Source organism: Diceros bicornis, chromosome 15 (assembly GCF_020826845.1).
Source record: "Diceros bicornis minor isolate mBicDic1 chromosome 15, mDicBic1.mat.cur, whole genome shotgun sequence".
NCBI classification, from domain to species: domain Eukaryota; kingdom Metazoa; phylum Chordata; class Mammalia; order Perissodactyla; family Rhinocerotidae; genus Diceros; species Diceros bicornis.
In genome coordinates, this window is record NC_080754.1 from 52,888,026 (window position 1) to 52,914,489 (window position 26,464).

The 26,464-nt window shown below is 38.0% G+C and overlaps 1 protein-coding gene across 1 annotated transcript in view; it reads right to left on the minus strand.

Annotated features, from left to right (window-relative positions):
• Positions 1-1,911: 1,911 nt before the first annotated feature.
• Positions 1,912-26,464, minus strand: part of LOC131414611 (EGF-like and EMI domain-containing protein 1) — a 457,413-nt gene continuing 432,860 nt past the window's right edge. The window contains 4 exon segments of the mRNA XM_058555616.1: positions 1,912-2,027; positions 19,084-19,218; positions 22,227-22,355; positions 23,840-23,968. Coding sequence (XP_058411599.1) covers positions 1,912-2,027; positions 19,084-19,218; positions 22,227-22,355; positions 23,840-23,968 — 509 coding nt within the window.

Here is a 26,464-nt window from a genome sequence, read left to right on the forward strand (position 1 = left end):
TGTTGGTGCTCATTAAATTCTTAACGGGGATGACAACACTACAACTGATGGAGGATTTTAAATGCAGGCTACCCCAGGTGCAAAATTATAGACCAGACTTTGAGCTCCCTATTGCTGAGCCGATGGATTTTTGTATTAGAACTACCACATGAAGGGATGTATAAACATGCTTATTAATATCCTCACCCTCTATAGAGTAACTATTTGGCTCCAGTGAGGCAGGTAACATCTCCTCCTCCTCTGGGCAGTGACCTTTAGAATTATCAGATCAAGCTGGCGCCTCAGAGTACCAAAGAATAACGAAGATGCTGGCATGCTGCAGAAGTGTATATATACATATACATACACAGATATAAACACACACATGTATATCCACACATATACATACATATGAAAGAAAAAAAGAAGAAACTTTCAGAACAGGCTGTTTTAAAATCAAAACTCCATTAAATAGAGAAATTACATCTGTATTAAACCAAATGTTGCAGAAATGTATTAACCAGTGCAAAACAACAATATGGAGCACTTTAGTTACTTTTCTCAAATGCTAACTTCACTGAGGGCTAGAGATAATTCAAAACCTCACATCTCACTTTGACCCATGGAGGGTACCATGAGTAAAGGAGTTGGTGTGATCGAGTATATGAGGGGCTATTAATATTGCTCTTTGTAGTCTGAGAAAGCAATTGTGGTCGATTTAAAAATGGCCCCAATTCTCCTCCCAGGCCTGTATCCCTGCCCTTTGCAACGTGACTTTCAGCTCCTCCCTTCCAGCAGTGGAATTTATTTCTCTCCCCCTTGACTCTTGGCTGGTCTTGTGACCTGCTTTGGCCAGTAGACTGCAGCGGAAGTGATGGTGTGCCAGTTCTGAGATTAGACTTAAGGGGCCATTGGGGACCAGCCAGCCATAGCTGACCTGCCAGCTGACCACAGGCACACGAGAGAGTCTTGCTGAGTCTGGCCTAGCTGAGCACAACTGCCCAGTCTACTCATGGACCCTTGAGAAATAATAAATAGTTATTGCTTTGTGTCATTAAATTTTAAGACAATGTGCTACACAGCAATAGCTACACAATCTTGCCCGACATTATGGTGAATAAGCTCCCTCTCTAAACAAAGGATATTTTCTTACATTCCTTTTTGGGTCCTAGAAAACAGCCATTACTATCATTTTTGCTATCTCATGTGAGATGCAGTTCTCAGTACCTTGTACAATTACTACAATTAATGGCTTTAAAAATCCAGATTTCTGGTATGGTGCTTTACCTAAATGGGAGGTCTGGTTATAACCACAGAGATACTAGTTTCTTGTCATTGACCCTCTGCATCAGAAAAGGTAGTTCAAAGGAACAGCAGCCATTACAGGAAGCAGTGGGAAGATTAAAAGTGGTCCAGGCACGGTGTGACTGGGGACCCAGATGAAAAGTGGGTTGCATAATGAATAGGCAAACTCGCTAATAACATTTTCATCCTCAGTTGGCACTTGAACTGAAATCAACCTCAAAAGCTTGAGATGAAATGTATTAGAAAAACGGCCAGTATCTTTAAATCATCATGGACAGGTACCAACTGGGACATTAGTTCCAGGATGCTCCCATGTAAGTGAGTGAGGACAAACTTCCTAATATTATTTCTTCCTAAAAACCAAACTTTAATTGCTGAGCAGACTGTTCTCAGGCAAAGAAATCTGAAAATAGCCTGGTATCCACTCTATTACATATTTGAATTCAAATGATAAAAGAAACTATAAAATTTTAAACATGGGCTCTCTAAAAACACTGGTGATCACAGGATTTTGGAAAATCTACAACTTGGAAGAGATTGTAAAATATCATCAAGACAAAAAAAAAGAAATAAATATTTTTATTCCCTTGGCTCCTGAAGATTTACTGCTTTGACCCAGGGGTAGCTTCACATGAACTCCTCTTCATGGAGACAGAGGCGACAGTGGGAGAGGTCACAGTTATTACTACTTTGAACCACCGTCACATGTGTTTCCATGGCCCAGTCCACAAATACCAGAATCACTAGTTGCAAAGAAACACAAAATTTAAATGAGAGTGAATTTCACACTTGAGGCAACAGGCAGCTTTACATTTGGATATGACATTCAGAGCTATGTAAAAATACTACTTTGCATACAGATTATTGAATGCTTTGCCTTGGAAACCAATTCATGTTCTGTACGCCAGGACCAAGGGAAAACTGGCGACGCTGACTGTCAGTCTTTCATTTAATTTACAGAATTCCAAGAAGGAATATAATTTCCCCCAAAGCATTTTTTATGAAGAAAGGAAACTAGCAAACCTTTGGGACTCGATTTACAAGCACCTAGGATGAGAGAAATACACCCTTCGAAAGACAGAGAAACTATAATTTCCCCCAAATTGGTAGTGAAAATAGTCATTTTCACTACTAGATTGCACTAGAAATTTGTGCAATCGTGCTAAATAACATAGCACAGTTCACCAGATTATCTTTTTTTAAAACTTAAAGTTCTACAATGCAATGTTTAGATATTTTAAAAACTGTCACAATAAGAGTTACTAACTTTTGAGGATCCACCATGTGAAGACTGGTGTAACTGTTTTTATGTAGTAATCCTGATCCTCACAACAACCCATCAAGAGGTATTATTGTTATTCCAATTTGAAAGATGGGGAAAATGAAAGAAAAATGATATATAATTCACCAGAGGTCATATTCAAAATACATTAATGATTTAAATACATAGTTTTGATTTAAACAATTTGAATGCTGTCTTTTGCTTCCTTTCACATTTATTTTTATTTGTTTTTTTGCTGGCTGTATAAACACATTGAAGTCAGAATTATTTAAGAACAAAAACAGACTCCTTTAGACCTTTCTTCTCCTCTTATTCCTGTCTCTATTTTCTATTACCTCATAATTCTCAAAATTCCTCCATTCTCCATTTAGATATCTATTTTTTATTTATCTTCTTATTCCCAAACTCTTACTCAACTAAATCTCATGGTTACAGTCCATTAAAACAACATGCAGATTTCAGACAGTGAAGATTTTGTCATAACTGACAGACCTCTGATAGGTCCTCCAGTTAGCAAACCAAGTCACAAGGTTCAGGAGGTAACCTGCCTTCCCTTGAGGACATCCCTCTGTACCAAATTTCCTTACTAGCACGGATATCGCCATAACCTTCTCATTTAATTGGTATCAAAGACACTTGAGTTAATGTTTATATGTATTTGTTTTCATAAACAAAAGCTTAAGGTTAGCGAAGAGGGCAGAGAGTTTTACACCATGTGTTCTTTTCAGAGCAGATGCATTTTAATTCAGATAACTAGAAACCACTCAAACTCTTTGACCTCAAAGCTGACATGTAATTAATCTTTAATGAGTTATTAATATTCTTTGCAAAGTTTTGAAAGGCCTTGATAGGGACTAAAAAAATTATTAAAATTTGAAAAATTAGCTCTGAACAGATGAGTGGGATATTTTACTATCTTGTCAGGTGGATAATGTACTTGAATACTAAGCATGTGGGAATGTGCCACTTTGCAAAGAATGGCTTTTGCAAACATTTGCATGGCGTTCTTAAAATTCTTCATCATCTAATGCATAGTCTTTTCATATGTTTTCAACAAGAATTGTCTCATCTTTCATTTTCAAAAATCTAAAATAGAAGAGAAAGAGGATGTAAAATCCAAGACAGTGCAATATTAAGACTGCGTATTAGATAGCATAAAGCACATGTATTCAAGATTGACGGCAATACTAATTTAAGAGACTAAATATAACTGGAATTGGCTTTTTTGCCATTTCAACAGTACTGTTATATTTAAGTGGACGTCATTATTTTCCCTTAAATAATTTTCTTAATTTTCCAAGTTTGAACCAGATAATAGATGTAAAAAATGCTTTGTAAAACACAAAGCATTGAACAATTTTTATGATGATATCATTATTAGAGATGTAAATCAGACAGCTTGATCACATAGTTTCAGTTACAGGACATTCTCTCCAGAAATGCAAACTTCTAAGAATACTATATACAGACTGTGTTAGCACTATCACTTGCATTCTCTTAAATTTAATTTTGGTAACATACAGTTGAAATATACAATGGAGATACTTCAGATTCTATAACACAATGAAATATAATGCCCTGGTAATAGCCAGTACACATTATCTTGTGGGAATTCACAGGCAACTTCAATGATATCACAGAACTTCTTCCTCAAGATTTGAAAAGTTTCAGATTGAGCTTTCAAAACCACATTAATTATGTGGAGACTCTCACGAAGGTAGACATCCCGGAAGCCTGCGCTCTGTGCCGCTGAGCTCAGGTGTGAGGCACGTTAAGTGATCTGCAGGCTTCCTTCCCTTTCTTCTCTGTATGCAGACAACTGATTAATGATGGCGCAAAACACAGCTAGTAAGATAGACAGTATCTTAAAATAGCAGAAGGATTTTTTTGCCCCAGTTTCTTGGGCTTTTTTTGTTATAGAGAAAAGCAAACGCAGATATCTCAGACTGAGCATTACCATTGTCTCTGAAGCCAACAGGCAGTTATTTCTTCCAACTTGGAAATAACTATTATGATCAATCAGGCATTTAAAGTTGAGCCACTTCAAACTGTTTGAAAATTAATACACATATTTGATTTGATTTTCCCTTCATATTCTATCAGCTTTCGGGTCCAGGAGATAGAACTTATTTGTAATGTAGTCACAGACACTTTCCTTCAATGTGTTCCTAGAAAATAGACTATGTTAGAAAGTGACAATATAATTATGTACTGCTGTGCTGTTAGTTGTAAAACATGCCCTAATTTTAGAGGTGTTAAAATATCAAAAAAAATTGTGACTTAGAATACATAATATAAATATTGTATGTGTGTGTATGGGAGAGAGAGAAAAGGAGAGGGAGGAGACAAGTTAAAACTTGACAATAGAAAAATCCAATGAGTTAAAAAAGTTCCTTCTCCAAGTATCTATCAGCACAACTATTTAAATATATTCTTTGCAAATTTCACATGAAACCAAATTTCCAGGTATTTGATTTCATTTCAACATTAATAACTCTCATGGATTCTGAATCCTTTCTGTCATGATTGCATTGGACTTGACTTGCTAAAGTGCGAGGGATGGAGAATGAATAAGATTTATCAGCAGGCAAATGACGAGGTTGATCACCAGGAGGTTCATGTATCTTGAAGAGGCAAAGAACATTTTAAACAGTCTGTTGACAAAGACAAAAGAACACATTAATCATTTGTTCCCTTCGTTGTCAAGCCTTCTGAAGGAGCAGTCTCTGGGTGCTGTTTATTTCCTCACAAACTGTCCATTCATTCTTTAATCCCAGCCTGCACGTCCTCTCCTTCCACTGAATGGTTTTTTGGGTTTTTTCCCCAAAAATTACCAAGTCCTAAATCACAAATCCTTTGCTTGTCATCCACTTTTTCTTTTTCTTTTTCAGCAACATATGAGACAGTGATCCTTTTCTTCTTGAAAGTCTCTGAAATTATATATCTGAGTTCTCCTATTTACTTTCCACCTTTTTTTCTTTTTTTTTTGGTGAGGAAGATTGGCTCTGAGCTAACATCTCTTGTCAATCTTCCTCTTTTTGCTTGAGGAAGATTGGCCCTGAGCTAACATCTAAGCCCATCTTCCTCTAGGGACACTGCCACAGTATGCATTGATGAGTGGTGCATAGTACCACGCCCAGGATCCGAACCTGCAAACCCTGGACCACTGAAGCAGAGCGTGTGAACTTAACCACTACGCCACCAGGCTGGCCCCTCCACCCTCCTAAAGCAGAGGTTATAAACACAGTTCCGCGAGAGCCAGGCCGGCAACACACACAGAGTAAGCACGTGGAATCTCAGCAGGTGATACACTGAGCGTGGAAGGGCCTCTGACCTACTGGAAAGTGCCTGACCCCCTAGAGAGGTTTGAGCTAATTAAATGTAGCCATTTGTTCCCACACAGGAATATGGGCCCAGTGTTCCAACGTCTTCTGATTTTTTAAATACTGAATCATATATTTTAAAAGGAATTTGCCTGCCATTCAAAACACATCTGCGAGTCAAATTTAGCTTTAAGGTTGCCAGTTTGTAACATCTACTCTAATCAAATCTTGATCTCGTTCATCGGTTTTCCTTTTTCTATATCCCCCTAAAGGTAGGGAATTTAGTGAGTTTCTGTTCATAGTCTTCTTGGCTTTCCCCCTCAGCATCTTCTCCTCAGTCATCTTATCTCTACGATGACGGTTCTCACATCTACACTTCTAGTTCTAACCTTTCCTTTGAGTTCTTAGGATCTGATTTTTTAACAAATTATTGTTCATTCATGTCCTGCTCAGCACACCTCAAACAATGCATACCAAATAATTTTCAAATTTCAGTCATCCTTCATTTTCCACATCTATGCACTAAAACCTGTGACTTGGTTCCAATCCTAACTCCCTCACTTACTAACCATGCAGCCTCAGGCAAATTACTTTACCTCTCTGTGCCTCATTTTCCTTACCTGGAAATGGGAATAATAATAGTCCCTACCCCACAAGGTTATCCTGAGGATTAAAAAATTACTGACTGGATAGCAGGATACAAAATGGAATTATTTTGTTGTTCCAGATTTGCAGAAGAGACCTCGAAACAAGTGTGCTAGACAATTTATTCAGGTCTTGCTAAGGAAGTGTTAATCTAGTTTTGTGATTCTTAGTTTTTCAGTCATTTTGAGGGTATATAACAAGCGCTACGAATTAATATTTAAAGATTGATAGAGATTTTCTTTAAGGAAAGAATTTTTTCAGCCTATAATTTACTGAGTTTATGTGCTAAATGTCCTTCCGAAGGTATAATATGTATTAACGTATTTAATCCTCATATGAATTGGGTGAGATAAATCCTTTATTAGTCCCATTTTACAGATGAGGAAACTAAGGCTAAGTAAGTACTTACTTAATGCAAAGAGAACCTAAGTGGAGAAGCCAGGAGAGGGGGCAAGCAGTGTGACCCCAGCTTGCAGCAATTCATTACTGTCCTGGAGCATCTTTGGAGCTGTCAGAGGACTGCTGCCTTCCTCCTCCCCTCTCCAGGGAAAGCTTTCCCTTCACCTTACGCCAAGTGCAGAGGACTTTGAGAGAACCACGTTAAGAGCTTGGTATGTACCTTCTGGAAATTGGGAGATTCAGGAGCTGGTATCAGACCCACATTTTGAGATGAGAGACTAGAGTGGCACTTCCACCAATGGCAAAGTACAGGAACACCTTTCCAGCCCCATAGGGGTCATCTTGGAAGCGGACCCTCCAAGAGAGGGGTGGAGGACAAGAGCAGCGTGAGAATAGAGTGAAGAGGCCCCCCGCTTTCTCTCTTCTCCACTTCTGAGCTCGAGTCAGGCCTGGGCTGGGCAAGGGAACAAGCTTTAAATTGGATTAGAAATGGAAGTTTTGATAAGACAGAACTATACCTTTTAACTGGATTTTGCAATAAAACTTGAGAGTGACTAGAAAAGTCATGGGACCTTTCTGGGACCTTATCCAGAAGTAGGGAAAAATGAATTGACAGAGATGCTGAGCAAAGCAGAGATGCAATGATGTTCCGCACATCATGGCTGAGATCACATCCATTTACTCCTCAAAAACTTTTAGACCTCCTTGTTCCTTCCAAAAGAAGGGCTCAATTCTCTAATGTGGCACCCAGGGCTTTTCACCATTTGACCCTTATACTATCCCTTTTACCTTCCTCTCCCATCACATTCAAACCTAGATTCAGTCACATGCCAATGATATGCATGAAATGCATGCATATCATCTCACACCATTAGGCCATTGCTCATGCTAGTCACCCTCCCCGGCATGAACTTCATATCAGCCCACCCTTCAAATTTTTACTAATTCTGTAAGATTCAGCTGATATTCCAGTTCTTCAATGAAGCCTTCAGAGATTCCCCCTAATGGGTTCAATCACTATTTTCTGTCACACATTTATTATCTCATCTTCTTTTAAAATATAATTAAAATCAGTGGTTTGTACACCTTTTACATCAATTAAATTGTGAATTAATTCCTTGAGGGCAGGAAGACAACTTATCTTTTTTAGTATCCAATATAGCTCTTAGGAAATGATATGGACACAGAAGGCTCAATAAATGATAACAAAATTAAAATTTAATGAGTATTATGATCCAAGACCTTTCTCACCTTCAAATTGCTGTGCAAAATTCTTAGGACAATCTACACCATATGGACCTTCCAAAGGTATAATATGTATTAACCTCTCTAATCCTCATAGGAATCTGATGAGGTAGGTCCCTTATTAATCCCATTTATGGAAGAGGAAACTAAAGCAAAATAAGTATTTACCTAATGTAACAGAAAGCCTAAGAGGAGAAGCATAGGAGGTCAAGACTTGTAAGATCTTTGCTTGTAAAGGAAACAATGATATCTCAGCACAGTGTCAAAAAGCAAACTAAGAAAAGAAAGTGTGCGACATGTCATACTGGTCCTTAAATTTAAATATTAAGAAATTACAGTATTTGAATTAATACATGTCAAACAAGCAAAAATAAATATTCAGACATAAGTAGATAAAATTTCCAAAACACATTGGGCCATGGGCCCAACTAATAACGCACAAAGGGTCTGTGTATACATATATGAAAGGTGTATGTGTTGGAAGGTAAACTTCTGAATGACTCACTTCATAGAAATAAGAATTTATTTTGTGCTCTGCCAGATACTCAATGTGGGGCTCTGGAAGCAAGCAGCAAGAGTAATCATGGATTATTCTAGGCAGCTAGCCAGCTATATTTACCAATACACAAAGAGAATTTTAAACATAGTTAAGATTGGGCAGCCCTATAAAAACAAAAAGGACTGAGACCACTCAGCATCGGCAGAATGCAAAGAAAATGCTTCCGGTCATTATTTATGTTAGATGATGACCAGGACTTATAATTAGCTTCTGATTTACAGCATCTGTCATCATGCTCAGTCCAGTTGGACAGGCAGGTACACTGGCTAGTTTCAGGGTCCCACTGAGAACTGTTATTACTGATGTGGTGCAGCAGGCAGCTTAGGCTGTGGAAATAGGCTGGACAAGCTGCATACAGACAAACGAAAAGCATCCTCCCTCCATCATTAAATTGAGTATAGGCTGTTATGGCACTTGACATCTCAACAATGCTCTTGGCTGTGTCAGTCACTCTTTTTTGCAACCTACAAATGTGGGGCCAAGAAGAGAACAACCTTAATCAAACTTCTTGACTGCTCAGGTACTCAGGTTTTTCTATTGAATCTTAATTTTCCCTATTTTCCTTAAATTTTACAAGCAGACCGTTACCATATTTAGTATTAACAACAATTGTCTCACTTTATAGATATGTAGTGTTTGCATGAACTTTACTGATTGTCCAGTTCTCAATTAGTAATTACATACAAGTTACCTTGGACAAGCTACTTAATTCTTCCCAGATTCAGGTTCCTCGTTCATAAATGGGGATAGTAATAGTGCCAAACCCAATTAATTGTTCTGAGGATTTGTTGAATGAATTGATGAAAAATACATAGCACAGCGAACACAGAATAGGCACTCAGCTAACATGAGCTTTGAGTCATATATTATGACTATACAGCATATGCCTATATTTATTGTATAGTGTTATTTACTACACATTGAATCATATATTATTACATAAATATTACATATTATATGTTACCTAGTTGAATCCCTTCCTTTTACTTACAGAAACTAAGAGCCAGAGACATTTATTTACTTTTCTAAGGTGTTTGTGCTATATTTAAAAGAAGACATTGCATACTTTGGAGGTGAATACAGAAATAAATGAATCTAGGATCTTGAGAGGGAGTTGAAGAATTATAAAAACTTCATCATTGTCTGATGTTGTTAGTCTTCTAATCCTTTGAAAAACCTTCTTCTGAAAAGTGCTTTCAGAAATGGAATAGAGACCAGGGAAGCTGTGGTGCCGGGCATAGAGCTACAGCTTCCTGTCTCTCGTTCTGCCACTGATCTCATCTTCAAAGTCCTGACAAGTCAATCCAGCATAGCGTGGGCTGCTGAATATTTTGCAGTCCCATAAACTATGTGTTTCTCATGTCTTTTTTTACTTGGTGGATTATTTCTATGAAATTTTAATCCCAAACTTCTTTACTAAGTTGTCAGGAATGTTCTTTGATTGAATCTAGCAAATCGTTAATGAGCATCCCTTGTGTATTAAGCGCTGGGGAATAAAAAAATGAATGGTAGTTTTAATCATGTAAAAACAGACAGTTATAATGCAAGATGATGGGAGGTGCTATGGAAAGAAGGGATTTAGTATTTTTGTTGTTTTTGTTTAAATATATTGAAAAATAAAAATCCCTGCAGAATTTTAACAGGCAATAAAAATGGAGGTAGAAAAAAATTTATTAGCAGGAAGGAGCAATGAACATTGGCACCACATTTTAAAAGTACATGGTGCTTAGGGGAATGACTAAAGTAGGTGGGGTGTGTGTGAGAGCAGTCAAAATGATGCTAGGGACAGGTGGATGATGGGCCTTTAGCGCCCCGAACTCTTCAGGGAATTTTAACTTCATCATGTAAAGGATCAATAGATCACTGAAAGTTATGAAGTAATGACAGGATTAACTTTATTTTTAAAGCTCTAACTGAGACATTATAGAAGGTAATAAGAATAGGGGAAAGAGCAGCTCTTGGCCCCTTTCAATGGGTCTGTGCTAAAAAAATAACAGCTAATTTGAATACTAACTCTTTGAAAACACAGGAAGACAAATCTCCTCAAGACCAGATGCACCACTCCTCAACTCAATGCCTTTATATCACTGCACCACGACTCCTTTCCACATCTGCAGATGATGGGGAGATGAACACATTGGTAATGACATACCCATCAGTCCTCAACTATATCCCTATTTTAAAACTGAATTTGCACAATAGCTTTTTGAAAGGCCTGTCACTTCCTCAGTGTCGCCTCTCTGTCGCACTTCTCTGTGGGAGCTGACATTTTGCTGATACTTCATCAGGCTGGACCGCCTGCTGAGAACCAGATTGGTAAGGGATATGCATCTCACTGCTGCAAAGGATGGGAGATGTATTATTTAAATACAATTTATTTTATAGCAACTTTAAAAATCAGATTTAGAATTGCTTCAGAGAGGTTAGAAATATATTGTTGCATCTTAGCTCTTCACGTTTGGCAATGTTTAAGACATTCAATTGTGCTTCTAATAGTTTTTTGTTTGTTCATTTTGTTTTACATGTACTCATTTTTTCTGCCTTAGATAAGTGTTTTCTTTTTACAACGGTTTGTCATAAAGGAAATGCTAGCCCTGGTTTATGGTAGGTGTGTTACAGGAAGTTGGAAAACAGCTTAGAGGTTGTTTAAGGGAACAGATGGTTCCTTTAGATCTGAGTCAATACTCCAACGACATGAATTCTAGAGAAAAGGAGTGGCGAGGCTGTGTCTACACATAAAGCAATCCAACATTTTTTGTTTGTTTTTTGAATCTTGAATCAGTTCAGGCAAACAATTGATTTTTGTTTTAAAAATAAAATAGACTAAATAGTGAAGTTTTTGTTGGCTGGAACAGTTTGTTGGTTAATTTAACTTGACCAAAAAGGTCAAACTAGTTATCTGTTTAGAAACAGCAAAGTAAAATTGATACCTAAAAAGTAAAGAGAAAATAAAGGTTAAGAAATCATTCTGTGTATTCAAAATGTACTATTTGCCAGCTAGGGGTACATCACATTGGTTGCTTGAAAGCACCATGGTGGGAGTATTACACTGTGGAAACTGGCAAACGCTACAAACCAGGGTTTTTATATTTCAGAAAACCAGTTGTTAAACGTTTACCAGCTTACCTCTACATAAGGTTCACATCTGTGTTCAGTATGGTTTTCATGATGTTTAATGATGTTTGAACATCATCATTTCATGATGATTCATCATTTCATGATGGTTGATCATATGATGTTTAAAAATGTAAATTGTATTTGGAATTAGTATCTCCCTTCTAGTGTCTTCTCCCCCATTCTCTCTAATTGTCTCTTCTACAGTAGTGGAGGGGCCACTTTTGTAAATGCTCAAGAAAAACACAGCAGAATTCAGAGAAGTAATAACAAAATGAGTAAGAGATAGAAATGGGATTTCTGAAGAAAGAGAAAAGAAGTGTTCAGAGGAAAGACTACTATGTTCTTTTATGTTTTTTTTTTTCAAGAGTTTTAGTGGTGCTGCCAGGCTATGTTCAATATCCACATCATGTGAAACAGGAGAAAGCAGTCAAATTAAAAGAGTGACAAGTTCAATTAGACTGGAGGAAAAACATCTTCACTATTTGGAAAGTTAAGACCACCAGACAGTACTTTAAGAACAGACAACTATCTTATTTGGATATTTAGTCAATGATTGGTCTGAAGATGATTTATTTTTCCTCCTAATTATTAAGGGGGAAAATGGTAAAGTAGTAAATAAGAGAAGGACAGACATTTATAAAGGAGAAAAATATTCACCCATTGTCCAACCATCTCGAGATGGCCACTGTTACCAACCGCTGTCCCTTCTACTACAATTTTCCATATACATACATGGGTACATGTTCTTACAAATTTGGATCATTCTCTATATATATCATTTAATGTCAATTTAATGTCAATTCTCCTGACATTACACATTCTTCTAAAACATGAATCTTAATGGCCTTAGAATAGTCCACTGATGTATTATATAATTTGTTTAATCATTCTCCTTCTGGTGGATATTTAGGTTGTTTCTATTTTGTACTTTTGCTATTATAAATAATGCTGGAATAAAGAAAAAGCTAGGACTACTTCTCAGATTTTTTGGTAAAAGGCATGATAGCTAAGGCTAAACTGCCCTTCACAGAGATGGCACATTCTTACCAAGAGTGTGAGAGTGTCTATGAAGCCACAATTGCCCCCCTCAACATTGAAGGCAGAAAAAAAAATACAACCTACTATAATCCAGATAGTTTTCTACCACAGTGAAATAAAACACTTTTTTAAAAAGAATTATTTTCCCCAAGTATTTGTATTTATAACTTCCAAAAATTGGAATTTATATAAAGCCAATATCTTTAGAAATAGCTTTTTGGTCTTTCCTACCTTTAAAACATATTACCTTGTACAGCCTATAATATTTTTACAGTTCATTATGCAGAGTAACTAGGTTTTAAAATTCTGTAAGCACCATAACAGGATATTTAGTGAAATGTTGTATGCTTTTTTTCAAACACAAGCCCGTTTTTAAATGCCATACACATTCTTTGTGGAGTATGCATGAAGCATTTTTAATGAGTCCTATCCTTTGGTTCCATTCATTTTCCTAAATATCTTATTATGATGATTATATAATTTGTGTTTGTGTCTGTGTGTGTAAAATCAGATAATAGCATTTAATACTAAAATTAAAGTGGACTAGGAGTCAGGGAATATTCTTGCCTATTCAACACATTATCTCAAGTATCAGGTTGCCAATAAAATTAGAATACTATTACTTGTCATCAGATATCTCTCAGGACTATCAAAATATATTCCTCTGGGGTTTCAAATCCTAGAATGGAAGAGTTGTAACATAACTATTAAAATTAATATTTTAAAGAATGAGCAGTTTATCTTTCTCTTCACTTGTTTCTAAATGGTCTATTTATATCACCTGACAATTGGACTAGTGTAAACTTTATCACTATCTGCTTAATAATTACTCCATTAAAGTTAAGTTAGACAAGAGAAAATGTCACTTCACTGTGGAAATAGCAAGTAACTACCTTTTGAGTATGTAAATTATTACCTTTAAACTTTTTTTTTTAAGCAAACAAGTAGCTTAGGGATAGCCAACCGCTGCATGGGCAAACTTTTACACTGTTTGAAATGCTTATCAACAGTGCCAGAATGACAGTCCTACAGTAAAAACTATCTAGTTATATCCAAAAAAATTGTCAGGCAAAGACCTTGTCCTATCATTCTTGCTTGAGGGTTATCTTTAGGGGCAATAATGCACTTCCCCAAATGATCAGATGATCAGCTACGTGCTAAATACTGCCTGGTGTTACACTTTATATTTACATTTAAGTTTCTGGTTTTATTTGCTTGTTGGTTTATAGAAAGTCCTGAGCGCTGAAAGCTAATTCAGATTACTCTTCACACCTCATATGATAGACAATCACAAGCAACAGACTTTTCCTAACCTTCATTAGACACGGTTGAAACAGTAACGTACAAAATACGATCATTATCACCCAGCCCACAGCTTTCCTCAAGTTCTGAAGTTCCTGGGTTTCACCATGGGTGCAGTAGAGAAGGTCGTACAGACAGGATTAACAAAGGTTATATAAGAGTCACAAGCAAGAAAGGAGATAGCAGGTAGGCATTCTACTGGCTCTTTGAAGCAGATTTGGTTTAACTAATCACTTTTTATCAGTCTATAATCTGCTTCCACTCTGACAAGAATGATAAATACAGTCTAGAGGATTCTTTTCTTTTCTTTTTTGCTACGGAAGATTCATCCTGAACTAACATCTGTGCCAATCTTCCTCTATTTTTTATGTGGGTCGCCACCACAGGCCTCTGGCAAGTGGTGTAGGGCTGTGCCTGGGAACCGAACCTGGACTGCCCAAGCAGAGCACGCTGAACTTAACCACTAGGCCACAGGGCTGGCCCCTCTAGTGGATTCTTAAAATGTCTTTCAGTATAACTTTAAATAATATACTATGGTAGATTGGTTTCAAAGATGGCTGCAACCATATCTCCCAGCTTGTAGGTCTTTTGCAATGAGATTTGCTACTCCTCTCATCAGGAGGTAGAATCTCTTTCCTCTCCCTTTGAATCTGTCTGGGCTTATGTCTTGCCTAACTAACAGAATGTGGCAGAAGCGATGATGCGGCTTCTGAAGCCAAGCTTTTTCACACGTTATAGCTTCTGCTTTCACACTTTCAGGATGCCCCTTCTTGGATTGCTGTCTTGAGACTGCCACGCTATGAGGACGCCCAAGCTACTCTTGTAGAAACGCTATGTAGAGGAAAGGCCAGGGTTCTGTTACGCAGCCCAGTCAAGCCCAGTTCCCACCTGATCTACCAGCTAGAAGCAGCTACATGCGTGACTCCAGGAGAACCACCTTCTCAACCCACAGGATCAAACGAAATAATAAATCATTGTTTTAAGCACAAAGTATTGGGAAGGTTTGTTACACAACAATAGATAATTGAAACATGTATCCTAACATAATATCTCATAGAGCAGTTAGGGAAAAAAAAGCACTTACAGAGGCTAACAACTTTATTGACTTTGTTGGTTATCTTATCTAGGTTAATGACTTACGTACGGTACAGGCCTTCCCCACAAAACCAGGAGGACTATCACAGTTGCCAGTTTTTTTTGTTGCACTGACCTCCATTCTCACAAGGTCCACAGGAGAACTGGCACTCTGGTCCCCAGAGGCCGGCAGGGCAGGCTCGTAAAATAAAAAGAGAGAAAGAAAGGAGCTAAGACTTGTAAGAAATCTCAAGATCTTCCCAGATTTCTGCTCTTACCTAAGTTCGAAAAGTGTGCGTGTATGAGTGTGTGTGCGTGTGTGTGAGTGCGTGTGTGTATGACTGAGCTGCAAAGAAAGAAATATTTGAGTAGCCTCCAAGGATTTATAGCACTTCCAAAAATATTCCCTGAAGAAATCAACATGATGCTATATCTTGTCACTTTGGAAACACAGATACAGAGGTTGGCTTTTTGCTAAAAATGTGGTTTTTCAGACAGTCACAATGGAAGCAATTTTGATGTATGTCTTTGGAGGCAGTTGCACAGAACAAAACCTGAAAATGAGATGTGATTTGTAAAGGAAGCTTAGGAGGCACGGTGTTCAGGAAGTTGTCCCCAAATGGTTGCCTGAATCCTGTTCTCCCTGTCTTTGCTTTTTTTGTAAGCCAGAATAATCATCCTAGAGGTTCGTAATTTCTGTATTTTATAAGAGTGAACAATGCATATGGGAGAGAAGAATGTGTGCTGCTTTGTTGAATGCACTTTGACCTGGAAAAAAATGATGGATGCTGCAGGGACCACTGAGGGCTCAGTGAGAGCTTTCAATGTATGTCCTACTGTTGAAACCACCAGAATTAGAAAGCTGGTGGAAAGCATTCTTTTAACACAGGGAAAACAGTGAAACTTTCCTAAACATATGACAGTTGTGGAAAGATATGCCAAACCAAGTTGAGCTGTCAAGTATCTTCTTGTCCTGGGCAGAGTCTCTGAATAACGGAATTATGACATTTTCTGGGATGTTCACACTGTTCCTGGATATTATCTGTTGATCACTTACTTACTCTGTGCCAAGCACTTTCCATAAATTAGCTTATGGTTCCATAAATATCACCATATGACAAAAGCAACTTTATCTCTATTTTACATAAGAAATTGAGGCTTTGAGAAGTAAAGTAACTTACTCTGGGTCACACAGCTAGTAAGTAGCAAAGTCAGGATTTGAACCCAGCTCTTCTGGCCTCTGAAACTGGTGCTCTCAGCCACGTAAACCCAACTTATGCTGCAATACTATGTACTCAGCACCTTTCAAGTCAACTAACCTGCTTTTAGAGACCCACCAGAGTTCAAAAATGTGAAGTTCATCCAATATAGAACTACTGTAACAAAAATCTGTCCTTCTTATGATGACACAACAGTTGAATAGGGCTCAAAGGGCTTGGTGGGCCAGAGTCTTCCACATTCAGAGTTCTGCCTGCAGCTGGGGTCCAAAATACCCCAGACTATAAACTAATCAGAACAAGGCAAAGACGCTGGCTGTCTTTTTTGTTTTTTTTTCTCTCTCTCTTTTTTGCTGTTTCACAGATTAGTGTAGAAACTAGCTCTTCTGCTCTTAGAAGTCATTGCTGATGGGCTAAATAAGGCCTGGTGCTGATTGTAGAGAGCACTGTTCATTAGTGCCATTGAAACAATTTGTAGTCTTTAATTAACCATTCATCTGCAATCTAGACACAGGTCTGGAGCTAAGATTTTTAAAGATATGTCTAGCTCTAGGAGCACTTGGGCTACTTCACTCTTAAAATAGAGAAAGAAAAACAACAGGCCTGATTTTCATCATACACAACTCTTGGAGAGCTCTTTTCACCTTGATTTCAGCTGTCAATCATGGCGATCCCATTCACCTGCTCCAGTCTGATTCATAATTTCATTTTGTGGTTAGACAAAAATATCAGAATTGGACAAAGTTATCTGATTGAAAAATAATATGTTTTCCAGAGATTATGGTGACCTCTCTATTTTGCTGATTTACATACACTTTCAACTCATTTTCCTTCACAGTGGGAATCTCAGAAGCATTTTCCAATATACTATATTCAGCAGCTACTTTAAGAAAATGTTATCAGAATACATTAAATGTACCCAGGTGTGTGTGTATATGGTGTTGTCTCCTCATGCAGTGACTTCCAGGGCATGACTTCTCTTGCGGGGAAATGAATAAAGGGTTGACTCTAGGCTTAAAAATCAGTTGAAGCAGGAAGAGATTTGGAGATTGGCATGAGGCCCACTCTCATTCCACATGAAACACATTTGTGTAACGTCAGGCTTCTGTTTCCCCAAGTTCTTTCCCCTTTGCTTAGAAAGTTGCAATCCAGCTACCTAAATGGCTCTCTCTCCATGAAATCTCGATGGACATTTCTGCTCACATACTCCAGTTCCATCACCATGGGACAACCTGGAAGAGTCTTACTCCCTTCCAGTCAGCTCCAGAAAAGTCCTGCAGACCATCTGGAGATGACAGTGCAAGGAGCAATGTGTCATAATGAGGGCCAAAGACAACTTTCAACCCCAGTGCCTACCTCTGTAAGTGGGGCCAACAGGATGATGGTTTCCTTTCCAACATATTCACTCCTCCTGATTTTACACAAGATTGCCCTTTGGATCATTTCAAAGGCACAAAGCTCACTTGCTATTAGTTTTAATAATTTTATTTGTTATACATTTAGTCTTGCTATATATTAAAGAGAAAAAACTTCTGTGATAATTTCCCCTGAATAAAATAGTAACAAGTGCTTAATGTAGAATATATGATAACATGAAAAAATGGATAAAGAATAAAAATTGAACCATGTACATTTATGTGTTCATTTAAGAACATACTTAATGAACAACTCCTATATGTCAGGATTGTTCTAGAAGTTTGGGGCTACTGCACTGAACAAAATAGACACATATCCTTTCCCCCATGGGCCGTAGCTTCTAGCAGGAAGGACAGGCAATAAATATTAGAAATAATAATAATTAGAATATGTTATAATAAGATAACATGTTAGAAGATGATACGCACTTTGGAAAAAATTCTAAAAGTTCAAGCAGTCTTGCAAGTGGCAATTTTAAGTAGGGTGGTACTGATAAGATTCAGTGAAACAGAGACATGAGACTTTTTGAACAACTAAAAGAGCCATGTAGATAGACACCAGGGAAGAAGCATCCCGTGAGTCCACAAACCAGGGTCAGCCATTACTAACATCTTGGAATATTTTTTTCCAAATTTTATATGCATCTACACACACATATACTTATATATGTTACTTAGAATCACGCTGGACATAAATTTTTATATTTATAGATTTACAAAAAAATTGTTTATGTAATACTTAGAAGTTTGAGAAAGGACCACAGTGATAACCATATTTAAATTTGCCCAAATTTTTCTACGTTTAGAATGTTTGAATTGCATTTGTTTGAATGATCGACCTTTAGATATAAAGAAAATGATTCTCTGACTCTGAAAGCCAGCAGTTCCCTTGTTGATTAGTTCAGCTCAAAGGAGTGATTGGCCAGCTTTAATCCTCTTAGGATGAGATCCTCTGCAATGTGATCTTTCTTCCCTTGCTCAAGCTAACCGCAGAGGCCGAGAAGACAAGGTTAAATAACTTTATTGCCCTGTGTCTCAGTTTCCTCACCTGCAAATAGGGAATTAATAAAGCTTACCCATCTCCTAAGGACACTGGTGGATTAATTAATTAATGATCATATGGTGCTGAACAAAGGCTGAGCATTGTTATTAGAGAAGAAGAAAATTTATCATCAGATTGTACCTTTCTGGCATCTGTTGCCTTGGTAACCAGATTTGCAGGTGCAACTGTCATTTTTGGCACTGCATTCCAGGGTGTTCTCCTCCACACACTGACATTGTGCAGAGCGGCCAGATCCGAAGGCCCCCTTGGGACAGCCTGCAAGCAGATAGAGGCAAACCGGTCACCTGAAAACCATGCTTTGTTTCTTTTAGATTGTCAGTGCACAGCCATGTGGTTCTGTGGGGCCTGATTATGGGAAGACAAGGCGATCATCCCGACTGCCGAAAAAAATAGGGAAGCAAATGTCTTTCAAATCAGTCAAGTCATTTGCTTTTTTGGCAACTGGATGTGAACAGTGAAGCCTGAACTACTTAAAAGGCTTTGGTGCTTCCGGGAGAGAAATTGCTCCTCAATGTGCTCCGTTGCTGCCTATAGTTAATACTCTCCAAGGACTGCTAAGGCCTGCCAGACCCCATATTCCTTCTGCTGTAGCATGGAGATGATGGACAAGCTTTGATGTGAAAGCTTGCCATTGTTTTCATTCCCTTTCATTATATGGTAATCGGAAATAATTTTACATCTTGTAGATAACACGAAACTTTCATTGTGACAGCAGCATTATCTCAGCCACATATTTGGCAAATGGTGCTTGCCTTTTCCTTCATTATTTTCCCCATGCTGTTGAGTTTTAGGGATGGTAGTCAGCATAGGAATTCTAATTTGAAAAGGTCCCACCTTCACATTCAGGAAAACATACCCTTAGTTCTCTCTTTGAGGAGTTACTTATAGTAATTCAATTCCCTTTCCAAAATATACCTCTGACAATTTTTTCTCCCCCATTACAGATGTCCAAAGGACTTATCAAATGAAAGATCCTTCAAGTGCTCTCCAGGCTCAAGGTAATTGTATTGTATGCTTATATAGGCTTTGCTGTCAAAAGCTGCTCGGAGAGAACAAAATAAGCCACTTGACTTTCTGATGAATAGAAACTATTAGCATCTGCTAATATCCACTATTATTAAGAGAGATAATGTAAAGTGTTCGTTATGATGCCACCATGTAGGGTGATCCTTGTCCCAGTTGCCAGGGACAGACAGAGTTACTCCTAAAGCAGAACAGAATTATTAACAGGGCTCCTTCTCACTGTTAATATTATTCTATTTGGATAATAAATTATATGCTCCCTCTCTCATCTCTCCTGTGGTTTCCAAGTTTTGAGTCCTTTCTCATCCCCACCAAGCCTCAGGGTCCCTCAGAGCTATTATCTTCCTTGATGTAGGCCTCTTGCTCATTCCAGAACATTCACCTCCCTGTGTTGGCTTCCATGCCCTACTCTTCCTGGTACAGCATGCATAACACTGGTTCAGGGGACAACTCAGACTCAATGGAATGCTTAAAGGTGACAATTGGGTGTGTTAAGAACATATAACTGTGGAAATATGATTAGAAAAAAAGGAAAAGTTCAAGAAGTAACCTCTTTTGGCAATCCAGTGTCTACTCAGGGCTTGTTATGCATTGAAATGTGTCCTCCAAAAATTCATATGTTGACATCCTTACCCCCAGTACCTCAGAATGTTGCCAATGTAATTAGTTAAGATGAGGTCATGCTGGAGTAGTATGTGCTTCTTATCTAATATGACTGGTGTCCTTATAAACAGAGGAAATTTGGACACAGAAACACTCACACAAGGAGAACACCATGTGAAGACTGGAGTTATGTTGTCACAAGCCAGAAGCTAGGAGAGAGGCCTGGAATTGATCCTTCCCTAGCACCTTCAGAGACAGTATGGCCTGCCAACGCCTTGATCCCAGACGTCTAGCCTCTAGAACTGTGAGGCAACAAATTTCTGTTGTTTAAGGCACTCAGCTTGTGGTACTTTATTACGACAGCTCTAGAAAACAAATACAGGGTTGCAAACCTAAGCTTCTCAGGGCCAGGCAAGTGGCATTAATAAATGAAGCCTCAAGTCTAAGCAATAAGAGTCCTGAAGAATGGGAATGTGTATGTTTTTTCTAAAAATGGTCACATTCAAAATGCTAATCACCATCACCACTACCACCATCTGCTCTTTAAATTTTTGACCAGATGAATTATGATTTAAATGTTTTTTGCCAAAACATCTATTACCTTATAAAATATTCAAAAGTTATTACTAAAAAATGGGGTGCATCTTATTACCCTAGAGGAGCAATAATAGAAATGATGCTATCTTTGTTTCTAGGTGAGTCTTCTTCTCTTGGCCTGTTCTACGAGGTATATGATGTTCTAGAACATACCATCTGCACCTGCATTGCTCACATTTATCCATGCCTTCTCCTCTTCTCTTCTGTTTTGTTTATCCGAGGCTACTCTTTCCTCATGACCTAGATTCAGTTTTCTATGATGCCTTCACTGGCTCTCTCACTGGAGTATTCAAAATTTACTCTCTGTTTTCAAGGGGCATGCCTTTTATAGAATAGATAAGATCTATGGACATTCAACGAAATATATAATATAAGACTCTAAAAGGTCTCTGTTATTAAGAAATGGGTCATGGCGTTACTGAGTTCACTCAGGAAGGATTTTCAGAGGAGGGCACACAGAACAGGAGAGGAGCAGGGCAGAGACTGTTTTGGGCTCACAAGTACTTGCACACAGCTTCAAGACGGGATGGTGGGCACCCAGACCTGTCCCATTGGGAGAAATCCTAAAAGTTACTGACAGGTTGAAGCATTTATTGGTGACTGTATTTTCTCGCATCTTTTGCAAAATGTGATTGATGGTCAAAATGCAAAACGAATAGCCTATTTTAACATTTTAGAAAATTATATTGTTTTGCATTAGAACCCAGAAATAAAAGAGACTTGTTCTGGGCCTTTGATATTCAACTCCTATAAACTGTCAAATGTCCATTTAAATGAACTAATAACAATCCTCTCTCAGTAAATAAGGTAAACACTAACTAGAAAAAATGTAAAGAATTCAGAAATATTTTTCTTTCATTCATCAACATCTAGATTCTATAATGTAAGGAGGCTAAAGACTAGAACACAATCATCATATATATGACATGACTATATAAAGTATGCTACGTTTTTTACTCTCCTCTTTGTCTAACATATTTTCAGTAATTTCTGAGCCTCCTTGCTTCACACAGGGGGCAAATTTAGTGCCTATGACTTACTCAGATGACAAAACCTCCCATAGCGCCCTGACTCACACATACAAGTGCCATACACCCTGTGGCAATGGCCACTGTTGGCACAGTTACATTTACTTTTGCAGTTCTTCCCAAAGAATCCTTTTGGGCATCCTGGAGGGTGGAAGGACAAACAAAGCAAATATTAACCCACATGCAACACTTGCTAGAGCTGTTGTTATATGAAATAAGGAGCTTGCAAATGGGAAGATGTTTCCAATCTGATTGGACTGAGGCTAGAGAGATCTTTTAAAACCACAAATATGATTGCATATCCTCTCCCTAAAATCCTACAACCACTTGCCATTGCGGTCAGGTTAAACATCCCAAACAAGACCTGCGAGCCCTTGCACTGGCTGACTTCACATTGCGCTAATATCTCCCTGACTGACTTGCACTCCACCAGCTGCCCTGCTTCAGGTTCCTTTAATGCACCCCGCTCTTTCCCACATCAGAGTCTGGCAATGCGCAGCACCCTCAGTCTGGAATGCTCTTCCCTCACTCTCCCTCTGTCTCGTGTCTCCTCATTCTGCAGGCTTCTGCTTAAGTGGCACTTCTCCAGAAGTCTCTTGCTGGCTCATTCAGTCTGCATTGTCCTCATGGTCTGACCTCCAAGCAGACATTCATATTTAATTTGTACTACCTACCAACATTTGTAACCTAGGACTGCTTCGAACAAGACCATAATTTCCACATGGAAGGACCAGGGTCCTTTTAATTTTTTTTTGTTGTTGTTACAATATCAATGCCTGGCACAGTTTCTTGCCAACTCTTAATATACATTTTTTGAATAAATGAATCACCATTTTCAGAGGGATAAATAACTGGGACACCAGTAGCTCAGAGAACAAAGTAAACTTGGTTTCCATCTCCCCAGTTCCGTGATATGTAAGAATCTAATAAACTCCCCAGGATTTCTGGCAATTCCTGAAGACTTCTATCTTCATTGACTCTGCCTTCAGCTCTTGGGCCTGTACAAGCAGGTTTTTTTTGGTGCTTTATCAACCTATGTAAGAAATGTGGCCTCTTCACTGGCTTCCAGGAAAAGTCCGCACACAGCACTCATTGGTTTTTTGTGAGTTTTTCATCCATCATTTCTCCTCTCTTTTCCTCTCTCCCTCCTCTCCTTTTCTTCTCTGATTGTCATCTCTTTTCCTCCCCAGTTTGCCCAAGGAGCTCCATTTTTTTCTTCCATTTATCATGCAGAGCAAATAAATTCTCCCCAGCTCCTAGGTCTAAACCTGCACACAGAAACTCAACTTTTCGCTCAGCGGAAGAAAAACGTTTTCTCTGTATCAGGATTCATCCCGCTTGGATCACAGTTGGAGATTTAAGCCTCACTTATTTTGTTCTATTACACATGTCATCAGTCAAAGCAATTGTACTCGTGCGTGTATATATATATATGTGTGTATATATATGTGTGTGTGTATATAGATACACACACACACGACTATATAGATATAGGCACAGTCTTTTACTTCTTCAGAAAGGCCACCTTGAAAAATACAGATGCAAATTTTGCTTAGTTCATTTTTGAACAGAAACCTCAAGAACTTAAAGAGTTGTCTCCTCTGACCAGCACCAGACATTCCTACCATCTTCACAGGTTTTCCCATGCACCCCTGGGGGGCACCGGCAATGCCCAGTCAAAGGATCACAGGTGCCTCCGTTCTGACAATCACAGGTGCTGCCACACTCTTTCCCACTGGTCTCTGGGGAACCAGCTGAGAAGAAAACGGAGAAGGTGAACAAGCAGTGTAATATACTCATTGTGAAACAAATGGAGGGAAAAAAACCTTGTTTTTCTATTAGAACGGATTCTGAGTAATTAAAATCTCTGTAAATGGCAGACCCAGAAGAGTCTCTGGCAGGCTCCTAGTTCGGATGCCATAATCATTCCTGGGGTGATGACTGACACAGCTAATTAAAGTGATGATGACCGAGGTACCGCTAACAAGGTTTACATGAAAAATTTACCTTTCCTTAAACTCTAACCTTCACATTTTCAAAGCTACTTAGACATCTTTGCTGTATAACTCTCACCAACCTTAATGAGAAACAAACTGTATATTCTATTTTGAAAAATGGGAAGGAAACATAGAAAAAAAATGTCATGTATTTTTAACCTGGAATGAATGCAGCTAAGACTGTCTTGAGGGTTTCAAGGTATTTGCATTGGCAAAGACTGATGAAGTCAAGTGGACAACTATTTTCTTTGGTTTGTTGTTTTTTTTGGGAAATGTTTAGTATTCCATTAAAAAAATAAATTGGGGGCCGGCACTGTGGCTTGGTGGTTAAGTGCGCGCGCTGCGATGCTGGTGGCCCGGGTTCGGATCCCGGGTGCGCATCGAGGCACCACTTCTCCGCCCATCCTGAGGCTGAGTCCCACATACAGCAACTAGAAGGATGTGCAGCTATGACATACAACTATCTACTGGGGCTTTGGGGGGAAAAAATAAAATAAATAAAATCTTTAAAAAAAAAATAAAAATAAATTGGGAAAATGTCTGTGACTTTAACTTGAGTAAATACAGCTGCTGAGATAATGTGAGTAACCACTTTAACTGACATTTTATCCTAATTGGCTATTAGCCAATTATAGATATTATAAAACTACATTTATATCACCTCCTCTCTCTACCTAATGACACTATTCCAGATGTTAATACGGAAACTTGGCTTCTTATTCATTTTTTTCTTTATTTTCAAACCATAGGCTGCTATGAAAAGGAAAGAGAAAAACAAAAGGAATAAGAAAGAAACCAGCAACAAACATTGGTGGAGGCCTACCTCGTTAATTTACATGTAGTAAGTCTCTGAATTCTTATAGCAACTACAGAGGGGACAATTTTTAAAAATATACCTGGAAAATTAAGCTAAGGAAGTTTAAATAGCTTTCACAATATTGGACTATAGCAAGCCATCAACATCAGCAAACCAACACTATTACATGGCACTCCCTTGTAAAGTAGAATATGATATCACATGGTACAAGGATTTGCTAAATATTTTATTCATTGTATCAAACAGAGCAATTATCCTAGAGAAGAAAATTTTAAAATAAACATGCCCCAAACCATAGTTGTATGATTTGGAAGAAGTCATGAATCCTTCCATCCACATATAGCCCATTCATTTGTCATACGAAAATTCTCGTGTCTTTCCTTTCTACTGGAAAGAATCTCATAACAGCAAATGAGATAGTCAATATGAAATGTCTTCAAAAGACATGGAGTTCTAAAATGTGCTATTAAAATTAATAATATGTGGTAATTTTTAAATTGTTTCATTATAATTACTTGAAGAAATTCCTAAGACATTAAAGTAGATATTTTCATATAGACCAATAAAGATATTAGGCTAGAAGATCTACTCAATGCAAAACTAACTTTCCAGATCCCTGCTGAATGTTCTTTTTTTTATTTCCCTTGCTGAATTTGAAGAGCTAGTACTTTTAAAAATATGATTGATGAATGATTGGTAACTTCCATTTATTGCAGTTTATAGGGATTTTTAAGAAAATGTTCCCATTACCCTTTTTGTAAAAGAATTCATGAACACTTTTTTCATTTCTCCTAAATGGATTGCTCTGTTTCCATTTTTGTAAAAAGAACGGAAGAAGTACAGAGAAGAAGTGCAAAGAAAATACAAGCTTCTGCTTTCAGGGACAGACTTCCCTTTACAAGGCCCTGTGAACACTTCAGAGATTCTCAGTGTTTTCCAAAGCCAAAGAAAGGGTCATCTTATCTTCATTTTTATCATCAAGATCATTTTCAGTAATATTAATTTTGTATCAGAGATGTTTTATTCTGATGTATTTGAGATAGATTTTTAGTTTTATTTCTCATGCTGCCATGTTAGGGATCAAGGGTTTCAAAGATGCATATTTACCAACAAAACTTAGAATATAAGGTAAATATTTACTCTCTAATAGTCATTCAGTAACATTTATTTGATCCCAATTTTATCCAGTTGAGTACGCCAAGTTGCAGGTTAATATAGTTGGGTATCTCAATACCAAGTTTTATTCATTTGTTCATTCACACACTGGGCGCCTCCAATTTGGAGAAACATGAATAGGACCTGGTCAATGAGCTCTCAGTTTAGTAAGGGAGATAGAACAGACAGCTAACTCCAATCCAATGTCGAGAGAGAGAGGGACTTTAAATCCACCAAAAATATAAACAGTTGTGGCTAGACTGGGACCATCAAATAAAGCT